The 23363-nt window shown below is 36.3% G+C and overlaps 1 protein-coding gene across 2 annotated transcripts in view; it reads right to left on the reverse strand.

Moving 5' to 3' along the window:
- Positions 1–23363, reverse strand: part of LOC111050407 (LHFPL tetraspan subfamily member 6 protein) — a 328211-nt gene that overhangs the window by 40499 nt on the left and 264349 nt on the right. For both annotated transcript variants that reach the window (XM_039434315.1, XM_039434316.1), the window contains exon 5: positions 8929–9095. In XM_039434315.1, coding sequence (XP_039290249.1) covers positions 8929–9095 — 167 coding nt within the window. The remainder of the gene's footprint in view (positions 1–8928; positions 9096–23363) is intronic.

Below are 23363 nucleotides of genomic sequence, written 5' to 3' on the forward strand. Positions count from 1 at the left end.
GGAGTTGAGGTATGAGAGAGAAAGTGAATTAGATTCTAGATTAGAATTCTTTAACGATGTTGAACACAACAAATTTTGCTCAGGTTCTATATTAAAACACCTGGGAATTTGCGGCATTACTGGAATCGCTTGAGATGGGAGGATAGAATTTTTCGTGTATTTCGGTTTATCATGTCTATAAAGTTCAAGTACCTGTGAGGCTCTGTTCAATTTAAGGTAAAGAGTAGGTTAGGCAGGTGAGGTTTTTGCTTCCAAGTGGCAATATGTTGGTTTCATTTACAATTAGATGATAAATACGATAGAACAAACAACTGAATGTTACCCCTCAAAATAGATATGACTCTCCTACTTATGCTGTTGAAAAGGAACATTCAAACATCATGAACATTCAATATGAGAAAAATGATTCTTCAACAATACAGTACATCCAAGTGCCTGATAAAACTCATGTACACCAGAGGTTTTACTATATTTGGATCATTTTTTCCAATAATATAAAATGGATCACCAAAGCAACATAATGACACTTTTAGCTGCTATCTTCAATTGGATGGAGTATGAGAGATAATTATTATGCATAGTTTTCAACGCGAACATTCTCAATCAAACAATCATCTCCCAAACCTGAACTAAGAATCCACATGTAGCATTCGTCCACTGGAATCGAAGCATCAGCAGAAGCCCAAATTAGTTAACCAACCCGTCACTGGGGTACCCCGAAAATCAGATCGCTTTGACACAGTTTATTCATGAGATGACGCCAATCCGATATCGTCCCTCAGTCCCAAGGACAGGTAGGGCCCTTGAGGGCGGCAGGCATACCTATACATACAAGGTAGCACCTCCCAAAGGGCCTCTTGCATCCGTTTAACAGTCACCAGTTAATCAATTCTGATGGCTCAACTGTATAATTGGTCGCAATTTCTGCTACCCTGGTAGCGCGAATTCACTCACTGCCTCCTGGTAGCGCGAATTCACTCACTGCCTCCTGGTAGCGCGAATTCACTCACTGCCTCCTGGTAGCGCGAATTCACTCACTGCCTCCTGGTAGAGAGCAGTGACCTCTTACCTGATCCTATCACCCCTGGTGAGAGCCACTCAGCTGTCAGCATTGGTTGAAAGGGAAGCATTGGTGTCGCTTATGAGGATTGCTGACAGTTTTCGATTAACTTCACATTCTCAATTCCGACTCCCATATTCAATTAGACCTACAGTGAGATTCACTTTAAGCTCGCAGCATTCCATATTACATGCCTACCATTCAACTAATGCTGACAATTTGAAGTGAATTTAACTAGCGATCTCCTCAACAACTTGGTGGCAGCGTTGCGTTGCGTTCCGTTTCCGTTCCGTTCAGTCATTCAATTAACTAGTGGCGTTCCGTTTCCGTTGCGTTCCGCCGTTCAACTGGTCCGTTAACCTTTTGAACAGTACGGACGCTGGAACCGTTAATTGATTACCGTACGGCGGAAGCTCATATGCTAAAATCTAAACCTTCGAGAGAAACTTTGCCCACATGTGAAATGGGAAATTCCGACTTCCACTATGATTTAGATTCCACATGCTATTTGCTACTAGAGAATCATTCTGTATTCACTGGAAATGATAGGCCTATTGAAAGTTTAGTTTTGATAAGCTTGTAATAAATATAAGTAAGAATGTATGATCTATGAATAAATAAGTGATTTATAGACACTGATATTTCAATAATAATACCACTTTTGTGTCACCATGTGAGCAAAAGATAGGTTTGTGCGCTGGCATACATCGTGCGCAGTATCTGGATATTATTATTTGTCAATATCCATCTCCAAAAAAATCTTTTGAAGGTATTTTTAGTATCAGATCCACTCCTGCATGGATCGAGTTTCAAAGAATAGCCTACGCTCAAGATTGTAGAATTAATTATTCAATTATTTTCTTGTGATAAGTGTTTGATTTATAACCTTTGATTTGTTACGTTGTTGAAGAATTGAATTTCCAACTTTAATCTAGACTTGTCGAACTTAGAGGGACTGAGTCTCCGTTTTGTTTTTCCTTGCTCATTAGATGAGTTATAACTGACTTTATATCATAAATGGAGCTATGTGATTGGTAGTTGGGTGACCCATCAAGGTGGAAGGCTCTCATTGGCTGAGACAAGACATGCCTATCAAGGGCGGAGAATCCGTACTACAGCTGAGAGGTATTGATAACCAACAGTACTCAGTGCAATGAACATCAATTTTTCATGTTTGTTGTACGATAGTTATAGTGACAATAATATTTCTATTTTAGTTACTTACGTTTCTATGGACAAAACTGAACTTATTCCAATGAGCAATGTTATTAACTTCTAACAACTTTATCGATATGAGTGGAAATTTACATTTGAACTTGAATCAGTGCAAAGTTTCAATCGTGTTTTTGTGCTAGCACCGCATACCGTCGAAGAAAAGTACATTCTCAGGCATATAAGCAAGCGAATTACTTGTTGAAACTATCCGACGACTTGGCAGAGTAGGAATTCCATTCCTTTGTGAGAGAAGAGTTGTTATTAGTTTCTCTCTCCGACTCACTCACTCACTCTCTTTCTCTGACTCCCTGACAAAATGGAAATCTTGTCTGTTGCATATGCCGCTGATAAAGTTGGTGAACTAAGATCCACTTTAAACTGTCGGTATTCTTAATAAGTAACATCAATGCTTCCTACTCAACCAATGCTGACAGTTTGCAGTTACGACCTGGGCCTCCACCACACCCAGCCTCCACAACATCAAAAGCAAAAGTTTTGCCTTTGAAAATAAATTACAAAACAAATAACTCTGATAATTGCAAATGGAGTACTGGCTGCGGAATTTTGAAGACTTTGATCCGAAGAAAGATGGGTTGAAGAGGGCTAAAGGCTAGAAGGGATGAGGAAAAGGAGAAGAGGACGATGAGGAATGAGGAAGAATAGCAGGAGCAGGAAACAGAGTAGGGAGAATAGTAAAGAATAGAATCGATTTCTCTATTCTAACCTAGGAGCGGCCACTCTTACACTCAACACTCAATTAGAATGCTGAAACAACTGAATAAAACTTATCGGAATAAATGAAAAAATATGCAAAATTACATGCAAGGGTTTCTAATGGTGATATTCAGATTAGAAGAAGGGAGAGGAAGAGGAAGAGAAGAGGGAGTTGAGAAAGAAGAGGAAGATGAACAGGAACAGGAACAAAAAGAGTATGAAAAAAATAAGTTGAAGGAGTGAGAAAAGATAAAGATGTTGATGAATGAATCCTGAAGAATGAGAGTAACCGATAAAAAACTTGGGAGATTCAAAAACATTAAGGATGAGAGTTTGAGAGTACGGTAGGTTAGTCAAGGAGTCACGATTATCAAGATATTGAAGCAGGAGTAGAATGCACACATGTAAGGACTATGAAAAGAATGATAAGAAAAGGATGAGAGAGATAGAAAGAGTATGAGAAAAATAAAAAGAGAATGACTAAGGGATGGTTGTGATGATAAATTGTTTAAAAGAATTGATGGTGAAGAATACTAATTGATAGAGGAAACAAACCATGAGAAGAAGAGGAGGAAGGAAAGATAAAGGGGAGGAAAAAAGTGAAAAAGAAAAAGAAGAAGAAATAGAAGGAGACGAGGGGAAGGAGAAATAGAAGGTGATGAAGGGGAAGAAGAAGAAGAAGAAGAAGAAGAAGAAGAAGAAGAAGAAGAAAGGGGTAGGGAGGAAGAATTAGGAGAAGGAGAAAAAGCCGACAAAGGGAAGAGAGTTGTATGATTTCCGTCTCTAAATACTTCTGTCGAATTCCGTTTTGTTATGACTGAGAAAATTCACTGTCAAGTATTTCGAAAAGCAATAGCCTAAAGAGATGATGTACTTTGCTTCAATAACCAGGATGAGTTATGAGTGGTTCTTCTAATTTAGTACTGGACTTGAAAAAACCAAGTTAGACTGCAGAGCAGAAATTACTAGTTACAAAGTACCGAGGAAAGAACATCAAAAGTTATCAGTAGAAGAACTTGCGAATTAAAGTTTCCTCCGATTGAACTAGATTGTTGATCTTTCAAGAGAGCTTCGTCTTGTTCCTCAACATGATGGGTTAACACAAATTGGACCGACATTCTCAATACAATACTACTTGTGAGCAGAGAGTATAGAAAGTACATTCTATCCTCACTGCTTGTGAGTTGATATTATGTCTGATTATGAGATTATGAAGATACAATAATTATTATGATCCAGTCGCAATCTACTTCCAGGGATTTATGCCTTCTCATGACCAACTAAACAAACATTTTGTTCAAAAGCGTCCTTTTGAAACTGAAGAGCTGGCTATCAAGTCAGGATTCCATTTTTAGTATCCACAAATGGAAACATTCTGCACTTGGTTTTTCCATCACATCTCGTCTCCTTCTATCACTCCCTTATTCTCTCAATGTCTCTCTCCCTCTTCTTACTTACTACTCTACTTCAACTCACTTCCTTTCTCTTCCCCTCATTTTCGTCTGATACGTGACCCTCCAAACTAATCTGTGTCACCGTATGTGGTCATTCTAAATGTTAATAAAAGTACATGGCATTTCCTTTATCACCCACTTTATGCTCACATTGGTAGTTTCAACTGTCTCCCTCCTCTCAATTTCCGCCCTTTACTACTTCCTCTTCATCTCCTCCTTCTCTTCCATGCCTTGCTATTCCTGTATTACCCCTCCTACCTCAGACTTTTTTCTCCATCACCTCCGGCTCTTCTCTACACATACTTCTCTCGTCGAATTTCTCCTCTTCTTGTCATGCTTCCTTATCTCCTCAATTCCTACCTACTCACGTTTTTCTCCTCTCTGTGTTTCTCGTTACTCCCTCCCACCATCCAATCATCCTTCTTCCAACTATATTCCCCTCAAACTTTCTATTGTGACCATCCTCACATTCCTTATCAACTTTACTTTTTGTTGATCTCCTTATCCACCATCTTCCAACTTATGTTCTCTTCCTTCATCAAATCACACATTATCTTCTTCTTATCTTCTATCTTCTTCTTATTTCCCGTTATTTCTCACAGACTTTTACACTCTCAACTTCATAAACAAATTTTCATACCCTCTTCTTCTTTCCTTGCTCTATTGCTCTCTCTATTGCTTCTTTCCCTGCTCTCAATGTGCTGTTCTCCTTTTCCTTATCTCACTCTTTTTTCTTCTTCTTGTATGTATCCTTATGTATCCTCTTTCTCCAAGTGTATGTATGTATTGCTTCATACATAAATAAATAAATCTAATCTAATCTCCTATAACCAGCTCTAATTGAATTCATCAACATACATTCCTTGATTATTCTTCATTATATTCTCTTCAATTCAAATTCACTTGACACAATTATCATTATCTATAGATTTTCTATTACCTCTCCCTCTCCTTCTCCTCATCTAATCTGATATTCTTTATGTTGATCTCCTCATAGTGACTATCATCAAAACCTTCACTCTTTTTACCCTACTCCTTCTCCTCAAACTTGATTTTTTTCTCATCCGTTTTCATTCTTTTCTACTCATGCTTCTCACACTCATTTTCTGCGTCATCTTCTTCTTCAACTTTCTTTTCGCATTTCCAGCTCATCTCTCCCACAGTATAGTCCTATAAGTTACAATATAGTCTGCGCATGAGCAATACATTCCAAGTAAATAGCACACTTAGGTAACCGATAAGCCTCTTCAGTACATACAGTAAGTAATCTCAATTATATACAATAAATTCAGTATATGGTGCAAATTTCCTAGTATATATAGGCCTATCTCTTCTCTGATTCAGATTCACTTGATGTTGTCAGCAATTTTCATGAACAATATCAATGCTGACACTGTGAAGTGAACCTCACTGTAGTGAGAACACCACTCTCGTCAATGACATTCAAATTTTATGAAGGTCATTTTGTCTCCTGCAATTTCCCACATTTCCTCCATCACAATTGGTTCTCTCTTGTTGCAATCTCCCGCTCCTCAATTTTCTCCGTTGCACCAGCACCTACCCTTTTCTTCACCTGATTTTGTTTATTTTTCAGCTGAGAATCGCCATTAAAAAATTGAGCAAACTGCTTTTCAGGAATAAAGGCGCGGAAACACCGAGTAAGTCGCAGTGGGCAGAATGCCACTGAATATAATGAAAACATGTTGAGACATTGATATAGATAGTATAGATACAGAGATATAGGGGGTAGATAAAGAGCTGCAATCTACATATCGACCTGACCGTTCTGTTTGTATCCTTACTCCCCTAACTCCCCATCTTCACCACCTCCTTTTATTGATGTTCCTCTAGAAGGTGCAATAATAAATGGTGAAACAAACTTATGTCTTCATTGCCAAACACTGCACAAAATCTCAAAGAAATTGGAAATATACAGATATAAGAGGAGTGCCACTTTGCTGAAGATGCAGCACTCCTTTTTCAAGGAAAGAACTGAGAAGAAGTGTTCCAAACAGCCGAGATAGAACTCACAAAAATCACTAGTCGGTTACGAAATAATTTTTTATTGTCATTAAATTCAGAAAAAACAAATTTTTTAACTCTTTCTCTAACAAATATCACAAAACCAGATAAGACAACAATGATGCTTCATTATTGTGATATAAGTAGTAGCAATTTTGTATTGCCCACTTATAGAACGCTCTGAAAATATAAAGTATTTAGGAATAATAGTAGATGATCCATTGAAATGGAACAAGCACATAACATGAGATATACAATTGTCAAAATAAGGAAGCTTATATAAGTTCTATCAATTGAGGCGTATGAAAGACAAAGTACTTTTCGCTATTAGAAAAAAAGACTAGCAGTCAGATATTTTACAATAAATGAATTAATCACTCACTGTGACAACGAGTGAGTGATTGAAAACTCCAATTTACAGCTGAATATGAACATGATCATGAACATGAACATGATTTGAGTATCACAAAACACAAACAACAACACTCCTTCAACATATTCAGGAAGCCAACCATGACAGTTTTTAATCACTCACTCGTTGTCACAGTGAGTGATTAATTCATTTATTGTAAAATATCTGACTGCTAGTCGTTTTTTCTAATAGCAAAAAGTGATTTAATAATAAGCAGTTCGTGATGGAAATAACATTGAAGACAAAGTACTGTTGAAAACTGTATACTTAACATTAGTTGACTCTCTTTTAACTTTTGGTCTGTCTCGTTGGTCTAATTGTTTGGGGTGCAGCAAATTTCAGTTTCATAGATCCATTATGTAAAATACAAAAACGTTTTTTAAAAATAATAGGAAACATGTAAATCCGGTTTTTAACCACAGAATCATTTACATAAAATAGAGTACTCAGCATTAGGCAATTATATATATATATATTATATATATATATATATATAATATATATATATATATATATATATATATATATATATATATATAGTTATTATTAGAGTATAAAAAACAGAATAGAAACCTTATCGTAAATCATGTAGATAATACTAGGAGAAGAGAACGTAATAACCAAGAAGTACCAAGAATGTATACAGCATTTGGGTAAAGATCACTAGGATATTTGGGGCCTACATTATTTAATAGAATACCAGTAGAAATCAAAGGGGAGGGAAATCCTCATTAGCTTCAAAAGAAAAATTATTAGACGTTGGTTATTTAGTATTGGAATACATAGTAGTGAGGAACTAATTGTAAATAGGATTCAGATTAAAGAAGTATTCCTTATACGTCTTAAAGTAATTTTTAGGTATAAATAGCTCCTTCTTTAGTAACATTGTACTAGGTGATAATTGGGGTAATATATATGCTTTAGATTTTCGGAATTTTTTGTATTAATCTGTCTCCAGCAAAGTTTTGTATTAATATTTGATGATTATCCTCGACACATATTAAATTATATAGTGAGGTATTATTTTGAAAACCTTTGAAAAATGTTATACTATTGGAAATGTATAAAAATATTATGTGATGTTCCTGAATTCATGGATAAACTCCTCTAGATGTGTTGTCCAACATCCAGAGAAAACTTATATGTAGGTATTTGAGACTTATTATGTTGTATCGGCCTACTCTAAATTCCATTCGCTGAAAAATGATATGTTCTAACGAAGATATGTGAACAAAGTTCAATTAATGTTTTGATCCGTTTCTCTGCCTAATTCCATTTGTTCATCACACACAATTGAATATCCTCTCAGGCTCAGCGTTTTTCTCTCCTCTTAATCCATCTTTTCTCATTACTAATACTATTCATTATTATTCTCTCTCGATCTCCTCTTATTTTTATCACTTTTCCTATATTACATTCTCATAAAACATTCTTAAAGATTACATTAAAAGGCTTAGCTCACCTATTACTCTACTTGCCCTATTACCATAGGTAAGGAAAGTATTGCTTTCCGAAAAAAATTAAGGTACCCCAATATCTAAATTTATTCACGTTTCAAGGTCCCCTGAGTCCAAGAAAGTGGTTTTTGGGTATGTGTGTGTGTGTGTGTGTGTGTGTGTGTGTGTGTGTGTGTGTGTGTGTGTGTGTGTGTGTGTGTGTGTGTGTTTGTGTGAGTCTAGTTACACATACAACGATTCTTGGACGTAGGAATTTTTGCCGTCCTTATAAATTCTACTAGATTAAACATCACTAGGCAAATAGAGATTGAACATAACTGGGCAAATATATTATGTGTTCATGTGTTTGCCAAGTTCTGTTCAATCTGGTAGATTTCATAAGGACGGTAAAAAACGGAAGTGTGTAACTGGCTGTAGCGTTCATTTGATGTCACATATCTAGCCAGTGATTATTATCACAGAAGAGGGAAACATTAATTTCTCCTATGACGTGCTACTTCAAGAACTATTCATTTCACCCGAACAGTACATTTTTTCAATGCCCAAATAGCTATTAAATTATTTTTAAAATGGAATTTGTCGAGTCGTACTGACCAGCTAGCAACTGCAGGGTTCCGGCCATTTTTGCAGTGGCAGTATGTATGACATAGGACACACAGCAGGCGGCCAATGCTGTGAGTGCGACCAGCAGGCTCAGTGCACTGCCAAGTCCGGCAAGAACGGTGCTTGCCTGCCACCATGGTGAAGGAATGTCCCAGAATCTGAAACAAAAATCACAGAAACAACTGATGATTCAAGGGTTATGAGGTCTCAATATTTAGTTCAGGCAATGAATGCTCAAAAAGCACTTAACAATTTTTAAAAAGTTATAAGAGCAAAAATAGTAAAAAATTGGTGGCAAACGTGTTTTTTTCAAAAATGTCACACCTTCAAGAGCGGATATCTCGGAAACTGGAGGAGATATGAGAAAAGGTGTACAATGAATATTGTAGGAAATTATGTAAGCTTTGATTTGTCATATGACAGTCAAGTCCTTAGGATACAGAGTTTTTGTTTTTTATGCGAGAAACCAAAAAGTGGTACCTTTCAACCACCCCCACCCCCTTAGCACAGGGGGTAGGGGTGGGGACTTCTGATGTTTACCTCCTCACTATCCTAAAAAGAACTGCTGGGACGAAAATTGTCTTCTCAACTTTTTCCTCTATAACCCTTTCCTTGACTGGACTAGTGAAAAATGACAAAGAAAAATGATTGCATAGTAGCCTTTTTCGAAGCTTTTCGATATAAACACTTACATAAAACAAAACACCTATTATTCTCAGCTTTCAAGCCATTTTAAAGTTAAGTAGTGTCAATATGAAAAAGTTTTGGAAAAAGGTACTATGGATTTATGTAAAATATTAAAATTGAAATTATTCATTAATTAATACAAGTAGCCCTATTGGAATACTTTATTAGACAAAGAAATATTCATCTACAAGAATATGATAGTAAAATGTGTAGAGATTACCAATAATGTTTCCAATTTAGAAATAGGCCCACAGGTTCTGTTGTGAATATCCAAATTTGTGGGAAAAACATTGCAACAACCTGTTTCATGGATATTGAGGACATAAATAGTGGAATTCTGTAAGAGTTGTGTGAATTCGTTATTTTGGAAGCATTAGAGTTATCTATGTGGATGCTTAGAGATTAAAGTGAATCTTATTATGTGAGGGGTCTCGCACTAGTGTGAGGATTACAAAAAAAATAGTTCAAATGTCAAAAACATCAAAGTCAGGTTCTGATTTTAAAATGAGGCTACAGAATCCTGAATAAAAACGTCGAGTTTAAACACCGAGCAGCATATCTTTCGGATGTTGTTAAAGAGATAATTATGATTGGAGTTCATGAGATATGATGTCTTGAACACGGTGTACAACAGGAAGCCAGAGGAAAGCCGTCTACTGAAGGAAGATCGCCAACTAGAGGAAAATTATAAACCTGATGATAATCGTCGAAACAAGAGGGAAGGAGAGAACCTTCAGAGGCAACCCCGAAACAGTAATCCCAATATCATGATTTTTTTTCGTTCCTCAGGAGATACAGAGCCCGCCAATTAGAAACAGAATAGAAAATGAATACCCTGAGCACATGAATAAAAAGGAGAACGATGCATTAGCGATTAGGATATTGGCGTATTATGTGTCAGGAATTGTAAATAAATTCAACAACACCTTTTTTTCTGCTTTCTCAAAAATTATGATATATTCTTACTGTTCGAAACATTTGTTTATGATGAGGAAGTGTTTAAAAAATTTAAAATGAAGTTTGATAAGTACGAATTGATTTGGATTCCTGCGGTGAGAGCGGCACGTCGTGGTAGAGCGAGTGAGGGGAGAATCTATGGCGTCAGGAGGGATAAGGTCAAGAATGGGATTATAAAGCTTGAATCAATACTCAATTACAGTATTATCGAACTAAATGTGGAGTCACATCGATTCATCGTCATTCCTACTTATCTAAATTGAAATAAATGGATGGATGATTTCATTAGTATGAGAGATGGAGTGCAGCGATCTCGAATTGGTGGTTGTAGGAGATTTTAACCGTAGGGTTGGCAACATGCAGGTTATACCAGAGGAAATCCTATCTGACTCACCTGGTTTCCTATGCTGTGATAGGACTTCGGAAGATGCGGTCATAAATGCATGTGGAAGGGAATTGTTGGCGCTTTTTGATGATTTTGGACTGGTGATCCTGAATGGGCGGACGAGGAAGGATGCGGGCAGCGAAGTGACGTATATTGGAGCGCAAGGCTCCTCCGTCATAGACTTGTGTGCGGTCTCAGTGAACTCTCTACCTGCCATCGCTTCGTTTGAGGTGGTTCCAGAGATCTTTTCCGACCATCTGCCAACGGTTACAGAGGTCTATTTGCCAGGACGTTCAAGAACAACTTTGGAGGACTGTCCAGTACCAATTCGTAGGAAGCAGCATTGGAGATCAGAAAATGAAAAGAAGTATCGCAACGAGCTGTCCTTGAGAATGAGGACACGACTACATTGGATCGACCCAAAGGATGACCTCAGATACCTGCTATCCCTAATTCACGATTCTGCGCCGACAGGTTTAACAAGAACTATGGTGAGGAATGAAGAGCAGTGGTATGATTGGGATTGTGAGAAGAAAAGAAAGGAGTCTTTTGCCCTTTTGAAAGCATTTCGAAAAACTGAGTCTGATACTATCAGGAACAGGTATATAGAATCAAATAAAGCTTTTAAACAGTTATGTCTGAGAGAGAAGAAAATGTTTTGGTTATCATTAACAGAGAATTTCAAGGCAGTGAAAGATTCGAATCAGTTTTGGAAACTTGTGAGATCTTTCAGGAAAAGGAGCTTCAGAGCAGGAAGTGATATTTCACTAGGGGACTGGGTACGGCACTTTGATAAGTTGTTGAATCCTATCATCACTGCGGATTAAGTATTGTATGCTGAACCGTACATAGTGGATGAAATTCTGGACACACCACTCGTTTTAGAGGAATGGAAAAAAGTGCTTGCTAGAGCTAGAGATAATAAGGCACCTGGTGAGGACAGAATTACAAATGCATTTCTCAAGGGTGCTCCAGTGACTTTTTTGGTGAGGTTTACAGACGTGTTCAACCGCTTCCTTGACTCTGCTGACTTCCTTGGCAGCTTCAAGGAGTCCATTATCTTCCCAATTTCAAAAAGGGAGACAGCAACGAGCTCCCAAACTTCAGGGGAATATCGTTCTGCAATGCAGTGTATAAACTGTTTACTGGAGCTCTACTTGACAGGCTGGAGAAACGGATAACACATCAGAACATTCTGTGCGAGTCCCAAGCTGGCTTCAGGAAGACCTATTCCACTATAGACAATATATTCAACATCATGAGTATTGTCAACCTCAAGCTATGTGGTCGGGGTAGGGAAATTTATGCCTTCTTTGTTGATTTTTCGGCTGCTTTTAATAGAATAGACAGGCAGGCACTGTTTTATGAACTTTCAGCACTAGGAATGTCTTACAAGATGCTAAACGCACTTTGCAGTCTTTACAATGGATCAACAGCTAGAGTTTGGGTACTTCAGGGACTGTCGGAGAAGTTTGAAATGCGCACCGGCATAAAGCAGGGTTGCCTACTGAGCCCATTGCTATTCTCACTGTTCCTGAATCATTTGGAAGACTGGCTGGATGGAGGAGTCAATATTGGAGACATATGTATAAAGATATTAGCCTATGCAGATGACATAGTTCTTCTTGCTCCGGACAGACTTTCCTTGAGAAGGATGATAGCTGGCTTGGAAGGATACTGCAAGAACTGGAGCCTGCAAGTTAATCTGAACAAATCAAAGATAATGATTCTCAGGAAAGGAGGCAAAACGAGTAGGCATGATGTTTGGAGGTACAACAACGAACCAATTGAAGTGGTAAACAGTTACAAGTACCTAGGAATGACCTTGACATCCAGATTATCATTAACAGATCATTTCAGGGAGAGATCATCAGCAGCAAGGATGTCCATAAATATTTTCAATGGTTTTGTTCTCAGAGAAAAACATTCCCTTCAAATCAAAGCTGGGAGTATTTGAAGCGATGGCTCGATCCGTAGTGTGTTATGGCACACAAGTATGGGGAGGACGGATGTTTGAGGAAGTGGTAAAAGTTCAACGCCTTTTCCACAAGATGGTATTCAACCTGCCGATGTGGGCCCCAAACTACTGTCTCCTACTCGAAACTGGACTCTTACCACTCTTTGTTTATACATTGAGGCTCAACCTCAAGTATATGAAGAGATGCATCAATCTGCCCAATAACAGATACCCGCATATTCTGCTCAAGAAGATTATTGAGAAGGAGATATTTGTACACAGAGTCTGGACGGATATGCAGATGGCATATGGCAACAGAATTAATTGTGGGCAATGTTGAAGCACTTGTTACTAAAGTCACCGAGGGGCTGATAGAGAGACTCAATAGCAGACTGCGGAGAAGCCAGAGATGCTCCCTGTATCCGGAACTGACTCGATTCAACAATTACATCTTCGAACCAGTGGACTTTTCATGGATTAAGTGGTTCATGAAGTCAAGGTCAGAGCTTATCTACCTGAACAATAAATTACTCGCACCGACAGGACGTGAGGATCTGCTCTCTCTGCAATATGAAGGAGGAAGAGGACATAATCCACTTCATAGCCAGATGCCCGGTTCTTGCAGAAATCAGAAAACAGTACTTCAAGAAGACCCTGCTCTCGCTGAGCTGGAGGTACATCTGAATGGCAACAACTGGAAGCTAGTGGGGAAATACTGCGGAGATGCATGAAATATAGATATTTCTTGATCCAGGAATTCAATTTCTAATTATACCCATAAAGTACTATTGCTCTGTTTTTTTCTTTCATCGTATAAATCTTATCTTCCCTTATTTCCGTATTATTATTACTTTTCCGTATTATTTCTCATTTTTTCTTTTTCAATTTTTATGTTATGAAATTAATTTTCTTTTGATTAAAAGGAAATAATGTAAAAACAGCATACCAACTCCTTCTGACGGCACTTTGCCATGGAGTATATGCCAGCATGACTTTTGCATATTAATTATTGTATAAGTGTAATGCAATTGCATTCAATAAAGGCATTTATTTATTTAATCATGATTGGCCGTTAGTTGACCAATCAAGGTTGAGCTCTGTCATTGGCCGAGACAAGATTATGTTCACAGCAGGCGGAAGACTCAAACTACAAGCACTGAAAACCAGACATGAGAACGAAAAATGATAAAGAAATCCTTAACAACTATCAAAACTTAATTTTGTAATATTAGTATTTGACGAATAATTTTGAGTATTACCGTATTGATTCACGAAGAATGAATGAAATATTTACTAAAAGCTTTTCATGAATAACTGGGGTTGAAAACAATATTATTGAATATATGATTTATTATTAGCAAGTGGAACATTATAATACTCGCTGGAACTTCTATAATGTTATTCACCTTGAACTACAAGAATTTGTATAATGGGAGCAATAATGATGTTATTCACAAAGCATGTTAAATGTTTAATGTGAATTCAACTATAGTATATGATTTATGATCTTTAAGTTCATGTAGTGCATTTATTTATTCATTTATTGGATAGAGTAAAACAATATAGTAGTCGGAAAATAAAAAAACAGGCTATTGCCCAAAACTTCTTTAATTTCCTAATTTTCATTGGGATTCAAAATCAATTAAAATAATTTAGCATTATGAATGTTACTTTAGCATTGTAATAAATACAATTCATCGGAGCGCTAATTCTTCAGCCTCTATCATATGAAAAAAATTACAAGCAATCCAATTGCAGGATGAATTAAAAATGAATTAATCATTCACAAGTGTATAAAAAGTTTTTGCTAGCAAGTGGTATCTGCATGAAGGAAAAATCTTCTCTTCTTTCCCTTTTTCCGCCCTTTTTCACCCTCCTATCCCCACCATCCGTTCCCTTATCACCACTTAACAATACCCTCCTTCTCCACTCAACTGTGGAAGAAAGTTTACTGTACAATAAAAATTCATGACCCGAAGATGATGAATGAATTAATATTACAAAACGTTTTCACTGCAATTCTTTCTTCAACTAAATATCTTTTTATCCTTCTTTTTTCCTTCTCCTCTTCCTCTTCTTTTTCTACTTCTTCTTCATCTTTCCTTCGTATTTTTTTCTTCTTCATCTTCTGCTGTAGGCATACCAACTGATCTGGTGATCTTTGCAACACAAATAAATTGAATTTTCCTATTTCCGTTATCCTTGAAAGTTCGAAAGCACTTCGAAACTGCGTTCCGCAGTGGAAAGTACTAGAGAAGAAGTTATTTTTGAAGAGCGTGAATTTCAAAAAGTATTCAATTATTGATGTCACAATAATTTCAATTAGAAACTCTATCATTAATATTATCTAAAGATTAAAATAGTATTTCAGGATCGTGTGATAGATGTATCATTCCGATTTAATTACATTTCATTATTAATGGTTTCTATAATTCATTGTGGTCTATACACTGATTCCTAATGAATGAAAAAGTTGTAGTCAACTATGCAACTTATGTAGTCAACTAAGAATTTCTTAGAGTTAGAAATGAAGGAGTTTTGATTTATATGAAAAGTTAGAATTACATGCAATTTGAATTATGATATTTATAAAATATAATTATAGTACTATTATGATATCAATTCCAAAGGGAACTACAATTCTAATTTATAAATAAATGACAGTATAGCCCTGAATTCATACATTTCAAGAAGTTAAATTATTATGATAGATCAATTTGTTGTATCCTATACCATTAAACGAGCAATTTCTGTTTTCAGTTTCCTTGCCCTATAATTATACCATAGGTAAGGAAAGTATTGCTTTCCGAAAAAAATTAAGGTACCCCAATTTCTAAATTTCTATACGTTTCAAGGTACCATGAGTCCAAAAAAGTGGTTTTTGGGTATTTGTCTATATATATATTGTAAAGCGGTATTTTACTCGCCTCACATATGTAGAGAGATTTGCCAAATCATGTAGTGCTGTATCTAAATGCCTCACGTTGGGCCGGCAAATCATGTGGTGCGTTTTTTAACGGCTTCACACATGTAGGATGGATCTTGTACTGAATCAATGGTGTAGAGGCTATAAATTTTGCAATGGCGTGTGTGGACGCTGAGTGTACACCAGACAGATTGACTCACTACAAGATTCAATAGAATTGTCAGAATCGCGGGAGGCCTAAACGCTCGCTCACCCTTGATTCTTCTAATGACAGATTGTATAATGATGAAATTTTTTATAAGCAGTGTAGCGACCGCTAAACGCTGAATACGGATACCTTAAAACTATTACCTGTGAAGAATGAGCTTACAAAATCATACAGGTCGAGCAAAAATCCCGATGTAGATAATTTACGGGACTGCGTCTCTAATAAGTTCTGAAGGATTAAAATACGGTATTTGGACCAAATATCGTTCAGAATATACTTCGAGAACAGAGTCTTGTCGGGTTTTAAGCTCTATTGTAGGAATTTATATGATCTCTGGCTGCATCTGCTGTACAGTTGATGTGTTCGCTCCTAAGTCGAGGTTGGTAACAGATAAAAGCTGATATATGAGCAGGTAAGGACAAAGAATAAATATCTCGATCTGACCCCACTCACTACATCCACTTAGACCTGTTCCAATATCCAACTTAATTCAATTATTCCAATGATCGTATTCGATCGGTTCTTGATGATATAGAACGTATCAGACACAATAATTGACAGGCTTAAGAAATAATCGAACTCAGAAAACGAATTAACAAAACTGGAATATATTATAATAAAATATATGATCTCACAGTGCAGATTCAGAATATAATTTACAGATTGAAAGTGGTTTAACATTAACAAAATGATTAGCAATTTCTTGTACTTGCATGATATCATGCGTGATTCGACAGAATTTTACAATTGATAAAATTTAACAGTTTTGAAAAAATAGTGAAAAATGAATTATAAAATATTTTTAAAATGCTCGGGGTCGTGGTTCTGGCAGCGGAGGATAGCTAATCAACTACAAATTCTTAGAAATTCTATATGAATAAATTCTAGGCTCTTAAATGCTAAAGTGCTTGTCGGCGTGGCCAATAATTTAACGAAGAAAAATTTATGTTTCTGCACTGTAATATTTTTGAAGCGTAGATTGGGGCCCCTTTAACTTATAACTCACGTGAAATTCCTTGGCGGTCGTGGTTTTCTTCTTTAGATCAAAAATCGTTTGATCGGCAGCGGGTCCAGGCTTTGGTTCAGCACGTGGGGAATTTTAATTAAATATCTCCTTCACCAAATTAATTAAGGGATAATTACTTTAAACTTTTAATTCATCGATTGATGAATATAATTTACAAATAACAAATAGATTGGCCTAAAAATATCGGCTCACAAATAAAACATATAAAATCGAACAAGAATTTTTTACGAATAGGTCTTGGTAACTATAAAGAGATCTGAACGGTGAGGATTTCAAAAGGGAAGTGCTGTCTTTTCTCTCAGCTTCTTGGCTAGACCTTTCTTCTGAGAATCTCGATGTAATAATTTGCATGAAAATTTGCCATTGGTAGAACGATTGTGACGTAGACGTGACGTCAGTGGCAGGCAGTAGAATATAATTCCTTTAATTACAATAATAATTCAATTTATGTAATTCTTAAAACTGCTTAATCTCATAGACATAGTTCCTCTCATACAATGTACATGTGCTAGCGTATATGATAAGGCAGGTTTGTTGTCTGATAGTAGATTAACATGTGTTGCTTTCAAACGATCACCTTTTTGGTGCTATTTTTATGCACTATGATTGGCTTAGGCTTGCCAAAGAGATTTAATTACCATGTGGTTCAGTTGAAGTAACCATTAATAAATTAATAATCTTATACAATTTTTATTATGTCTGAGACTGTTATAATTAATTTCTGCAGTTTTACCAATAATATACTGTTCATGCTATGACCTAGTTAGTTACAATAAGACCTGACATATAATATAATTTCTTAAGTAATAAATAATTTCAACGATAATACATACATTTTATTTTTTTATTCGAAATTCTTGGTCCTTTATTGATAGTTTTCTAATTTTTAGAAATGATATTATATCTTGCGTGAAGCCAGCATGACATTTGACAATACTTTGAATCAGTCAGCTGTGTTCAGGCTGTTTTAAAAACATCTGATCGATAGTAAACAAAGTGTAACCTCAAAATCAATGAGCAATTCATAAATAATTCGTGCTTTATTTGCAGAATAATTATAATTTTATTGAATAATTTTCTAGAAAATGTTCAGTACAGAACGGTACTCTTATCTAATATACAGTTACTGATAAGTAAGCTTTATCGCTCGGTCGCTAACTATTCCTTTAGCAAATTCTTTCATTTTAAAAGGTAATCACAATTTTTCTCTCTTCTCATGAGGTCTATTTAAAAAATTCATCACACAAAGCCCCCAGGATATTTTAAATAGGTAATTGGAAGACGAGTCGAAACAATGACTATTTGAAAAATCCGATATTGTGATGAATACACCATTTCATCTCCTTACTTCTACGAAAACTCCACACTTAACACTAAAAACAATATATCGTGCACTTTTGGCTACGAGAAAATAAATAATTGATTGTTCCTTTCATTGGATACAATCGAAATACAATAATTAATGAGGTCTCTTTGGATCCTTCATTAAAATAACTCCACAACTTCCATTCACGGGTGGCTTATGAGCAGACCCATAACTATAACAAATATACAAAATTTCACATATTACCTTTTAAGATTCGAACAGTATTTGCAACAAATATAGATTTTCATCATTTTTCATGGTTATTACAGGTTTCGACTCTTTGTTCTGGCTTTTACATAAATTGGGTGAGAGTGTGATTTAACTTCGGTGACTTGACAATTGACTACCGTTTGACTCGAGCAATTCCTTTTTTACGCTTAGTACGTTGTGTACAAACAGGGTTACACTTGAAATGGTTTTTTGATTTTTTTATCAATGCTGGTTACAAATATTATGCCTTCAAGATTATATTTATCAATTTGAATTAAAATTCATGATCTTTTGATGCAACAATAATAAATTTCACATTTGAAGGTAAGAATTTCATTTTCTTTTTAGCTTTTTTAGCAATACATTTATATGACATAGAACATGCGCATTTCGTGCAAATTAACATAAATATATATTTTTTGTTGCGTTTTTTACTTATAATTTCACATTAAATAATAGGTTACAATAATTAATAACGATATTGCTTTGATTCCTTTACATTGACTCTATAATTTCGCACACATTGGTTGGTGTGACGAAGAAAATTATCGAACAGGCTTTGATTCTGAATAGATTTTTCTATCGATTCTGTATTTCAAGGTTAGATTTACACATTTTTTCAAATAAACTTTGTTTATTTTCTTTCCTCCTATTCACTACTAACTTCATCTGATTTCTAATTTACAATTATTTTCTGTTGATAATACAATTTTTGTTTTTGTTTTCCAGTTGGGCGGATATAACTAGGCGACTGTTTCTGTGATGACTATAACATGATGCAGATGGCTTGATCAGGTTGGTAATTTTTAGAGTTGTTTTGTAGTTTTATTTTCTTGACTTGGAGTTGATAATAATTTCTTCATTTGAAGTAGATTGTTGATATTTCCTTATTATCTGAGATGCGGCAAAGTTAGGTTATGTTGATTAGGCTGCAGTAGAAATATGCTAGTTTGCAAAGATGTGATTCAATGGGTAGGCTGTGACTATGAAGAAGTTTGATAATTTGTATAATTTACAACGCAGATTCCAGTTAATTAGAAAATTATTTCTTCTTTAAGCCCCCATCTAAATTTGATTCCGGTGTTATTCAAGGTCCAATTCCAATTTGTGACTATCTGTTTTATCAAACTTGGCTTAAAACGAATGTGCCGACGAAGTTGGTAGATCTCTTCAGCCAATGTTGTCCTTCTTTGTTGACCGGTGACATGCAGTTTGTAATTTTTAAACCTTACATGCCGGTGGTGTCTGTGCGTTTTTCCGAATAATATTTTTCTTTTCAGCATGGCGGTGTACAGTCTGTTTGATTTCAACCGGACATGACTGCGGTGGTTGTAGGTTCTTCTTGATATGGTCTTCCTTTTTCCTTGCATGCTGGTAGGGAGTTTGATGTGGGATTTCAGCCTAACATGACGGCGGTGTAGGTAGGTTCTTCTTGAGACGATTTTTCTTTTCAGTATGGCGGGGAGAAATTTGATATTCAATTTCAGCCTAACATGACGGCGGTGTAAATAGATCCTTTCAGATATTTTTCTTCTTTCTTGAATTGTTTTGCTGCTTGTGTATGGTTTTGATTTATAGGTTTTTATTTTCAGTTGTGATTTCAATTTGTTGTAGGTTTTCAATTTACTTCTATTGTTTTGTGAACTATCTTCATGAGTACTGGGTTTATCTGTTGCAGGTGCTGTCCTCGGTGGATGGGAGATACGTGCGGTCGGCGGTCCGGGCTGCTCTTCAACGTGGTGGGCAACGTCCTTGGACTCCTGGTGTCCGGCGCGCGGTGGTACGGGCTGTCCCTCTACCTGATGGATGACGTCCTCGGCTTGGCGGGTGATGTCGTCCGGCTCCTCTTGGCATTCTGCGGGCGGTGATGCGGGCTGTCCCTCTATGCCATGGATGACGTCCTCGGCTTGGCTGGTGATGTCGTCCGGTCCCTCTCGGCGTTCGGCGGCGTGCGGTGCAACTTCAGTCTTGATATTCTCGGTGGGTTGGTTTTCCATACATGTGTCATGTTCGCTTGCCTGTTTTATGACCTCCTCCTTGGGTGTGTCTGCCTTCGCATGCATGGGCTCAGTCTCTGGTCCAATATTGATTTTTATTGTCTGATGATCCCCCTCGATTTTCCGTGTTACCATCCTGCTTTCTTCTGCTGCTTTCTTCAACCTTTGTTCCTGTTTTTCGAAACCTTGTTCACTTGCTATCCGCATCTGTCGGACTTCTTCAATTATTTCTTCATTTGCTCGTGTGTTTCCTTCATATGAATTTTTTACTACTTCCAGGATGATGTTTGCCCAATATAGCGGGATGAATGTGTGGTCTTCGGTCAGGGGTGGGGATTCTGTAGTGTGAAGTACAGACATCTGGACCTCTGGGACGGCGGTGCATGGGCGTTTCTCCTGCGCGACATCTTCCGTCCTTGAAGCCGCCGATGTGGGTTCCAGGATGCGGTGTGGTTCTTCCATAATTTATCGGATGATATAAAGATGCAAGTGTGTTGAAACGACCGCAAACATGTGAGGTTATGTGAAACGATTATAAGTGAATGATCAAAAATTGAAATAGTGCGAAAAAATTCGTTCAATGAAGAAATACAAAAGTGTGATTCAATAATATGTTCAGTGATGAAGTGAATCAAATTAGCAATATCGTTAACATAAAATGATAATGACATAAAGAATACAAAATGGATAATTATACGGTAACGCAGGTACGTCTCTTACAATTTATTATTATTATTATTATGAATATTTTACTCTGATAAGTTCTCGCCGCAATTCTATATATAGGGCTAGTATTCTTCGCAAAATTTTATATAAAAGCAGTGATGCTCTGCTTGAATTATTCCGCAATATATCCGTGATTTAATTTTACTTCCCTCTTTATGCTTTAAAAAATTTAAAAAATGTAAATAACTTCAATCCTCTTTTCCATAAATTTTCTATAAATTGTTTTAATATAGACCTAATATTCTTAAATAGTATGACTTTCTTATGGTATTTCTTATACCTATGACTTGTAATATGACCAACTTCGAATAACACAATAATAAAATTCTGAGTTCGATTCTTTCTCTAAAAATTCATCAATCGATAAATTTCTTTTCCGTTCAAAAATTGGATATGGCACGTTTTGCTGTTTTGTATAACAGTGAACAGTTAATATTCAATTCGAAGAAATTCACAACCATGAATTTTTTCAAAAAATTTTCTCGTTGTCAGTGCTATAGTATACTGAGCAACTAAATAATCCTCGTAGTCGATTATCCACCTCTTCAATGCCTATCACTGTTGGGCGCCAAATCATGTAAAGCTGTATTTTACTCGCCTCACATATGTAGAGAGATTTGCCAAATCATGTAGTGCTGTATCTAAATGCCTCACGTTGGGCCGGCAAATCATGTGGTGCGTTTTTTAACGGCTTCACACATGTAGGATGGATCTTGTACTGAATCAATGGTGTAGAGGCTATAAATTTTGCAATGGCGTGTGTGGACGCTGAGTGTACACCAGACAGATTGACTCACTACAAGATTCAATACAATTGTCAGAATCGCGGGAGGCCTAAACGCTCGCTCACCCTTGATTCTTCTAATGACAGATTGTATAATGATGAAATTTTTTATAAGCAGTGTAGCGACCGCTAAACGCTGAATACGGATACCTTAAAATTATTACCTGTGAAGAATGAGCTTACAAAATCATACAGGTCGAGCAAAAATCCCGATGTAGATAATTTACGGGACTGCGTCTCTAATAAGTTCTGAAGGATTAAAATACGGTATTTGGACCAAATATCGTTCAGAATATACTTCGAGAACAGAGTCTTGTCGGGTTTTAAGCTCTATTGTAGGAATTTATATGATCTCTGGCTGCATCTGCTGTACAGTTGATGTGTTCGCTCCTAAGTCGAGGTTGGTAACAGATAAAAGCTGATATATGGGCAGGTAAGGACAAAGAATAAATATCTCGATCTGACCCCACTCACTACATCCACTTAGACCTGTTCCAATATCCAACTTAATTCAATTATTCCAATGATCTTATTCAATCGGTTCTTGATGATATAGAACGTATCAGACACAATAATTGACAGGCTTAAGAAATAATCGAACTCAGAAAACGAATTAACAAAACTGGAATATATTATAATAAAATATATGATCTCACAGTGCAGATTCAGAATATAATTTACAGATTGAAAGTGGTTTAACATTAACAAAAATGATTAGCAATTTTCTTGTACTTGCATGATATCATGCGTGATTCGACAGAATTTTACAATTGATAAAATTTAACAGTTTTGAAAAAATAGTGAAAAATGAATTATAAAATATTTTTAAAATGCTCGGGGTCGTGGTTCTGGCAGCGGAGGATAGCTAATCAACTACAAATTCTTAGAAATTCTATATGAATAAATTCTAGGCTCTTAAATGCTAAAGCGCTTGTCGGCGTGGCCAATAATTTAACGAAGAAAAAATTTATGTTTCTGCACTGTAATATTTTTCGAAGCATAGATTGGGGCCCCTCTAACTTATAACTCACGTGAATTTCCTTGGCGGTCGTGGTTTTCTTCTTTAGATCAAAAATCGTTTGATCGGCAGCGGGTCCAGGCTTCGGTTTCAGCACGTGGGAAATTTTAATTTAAATATCTCCTTCACCAAATTAATTAAGGGATAATTTACTTTAAACTTTTAATTCATCGATTGA

The sequence above is a fragment of the Nilaparvata lugens genome, chromosome 8, assembly GCF_014356525.2.
Source record: "Nilaparvata lugens isolate BPH chromosome 8, ASM1435652v1, whole genome shotgun sequence".
Lineage (NCBI taxonomy): Eukaryota > Metazoa > Arthropoda > Insecta > Hemiptera > Delphacidae > Nilaparvata > Nilaparvata lugens.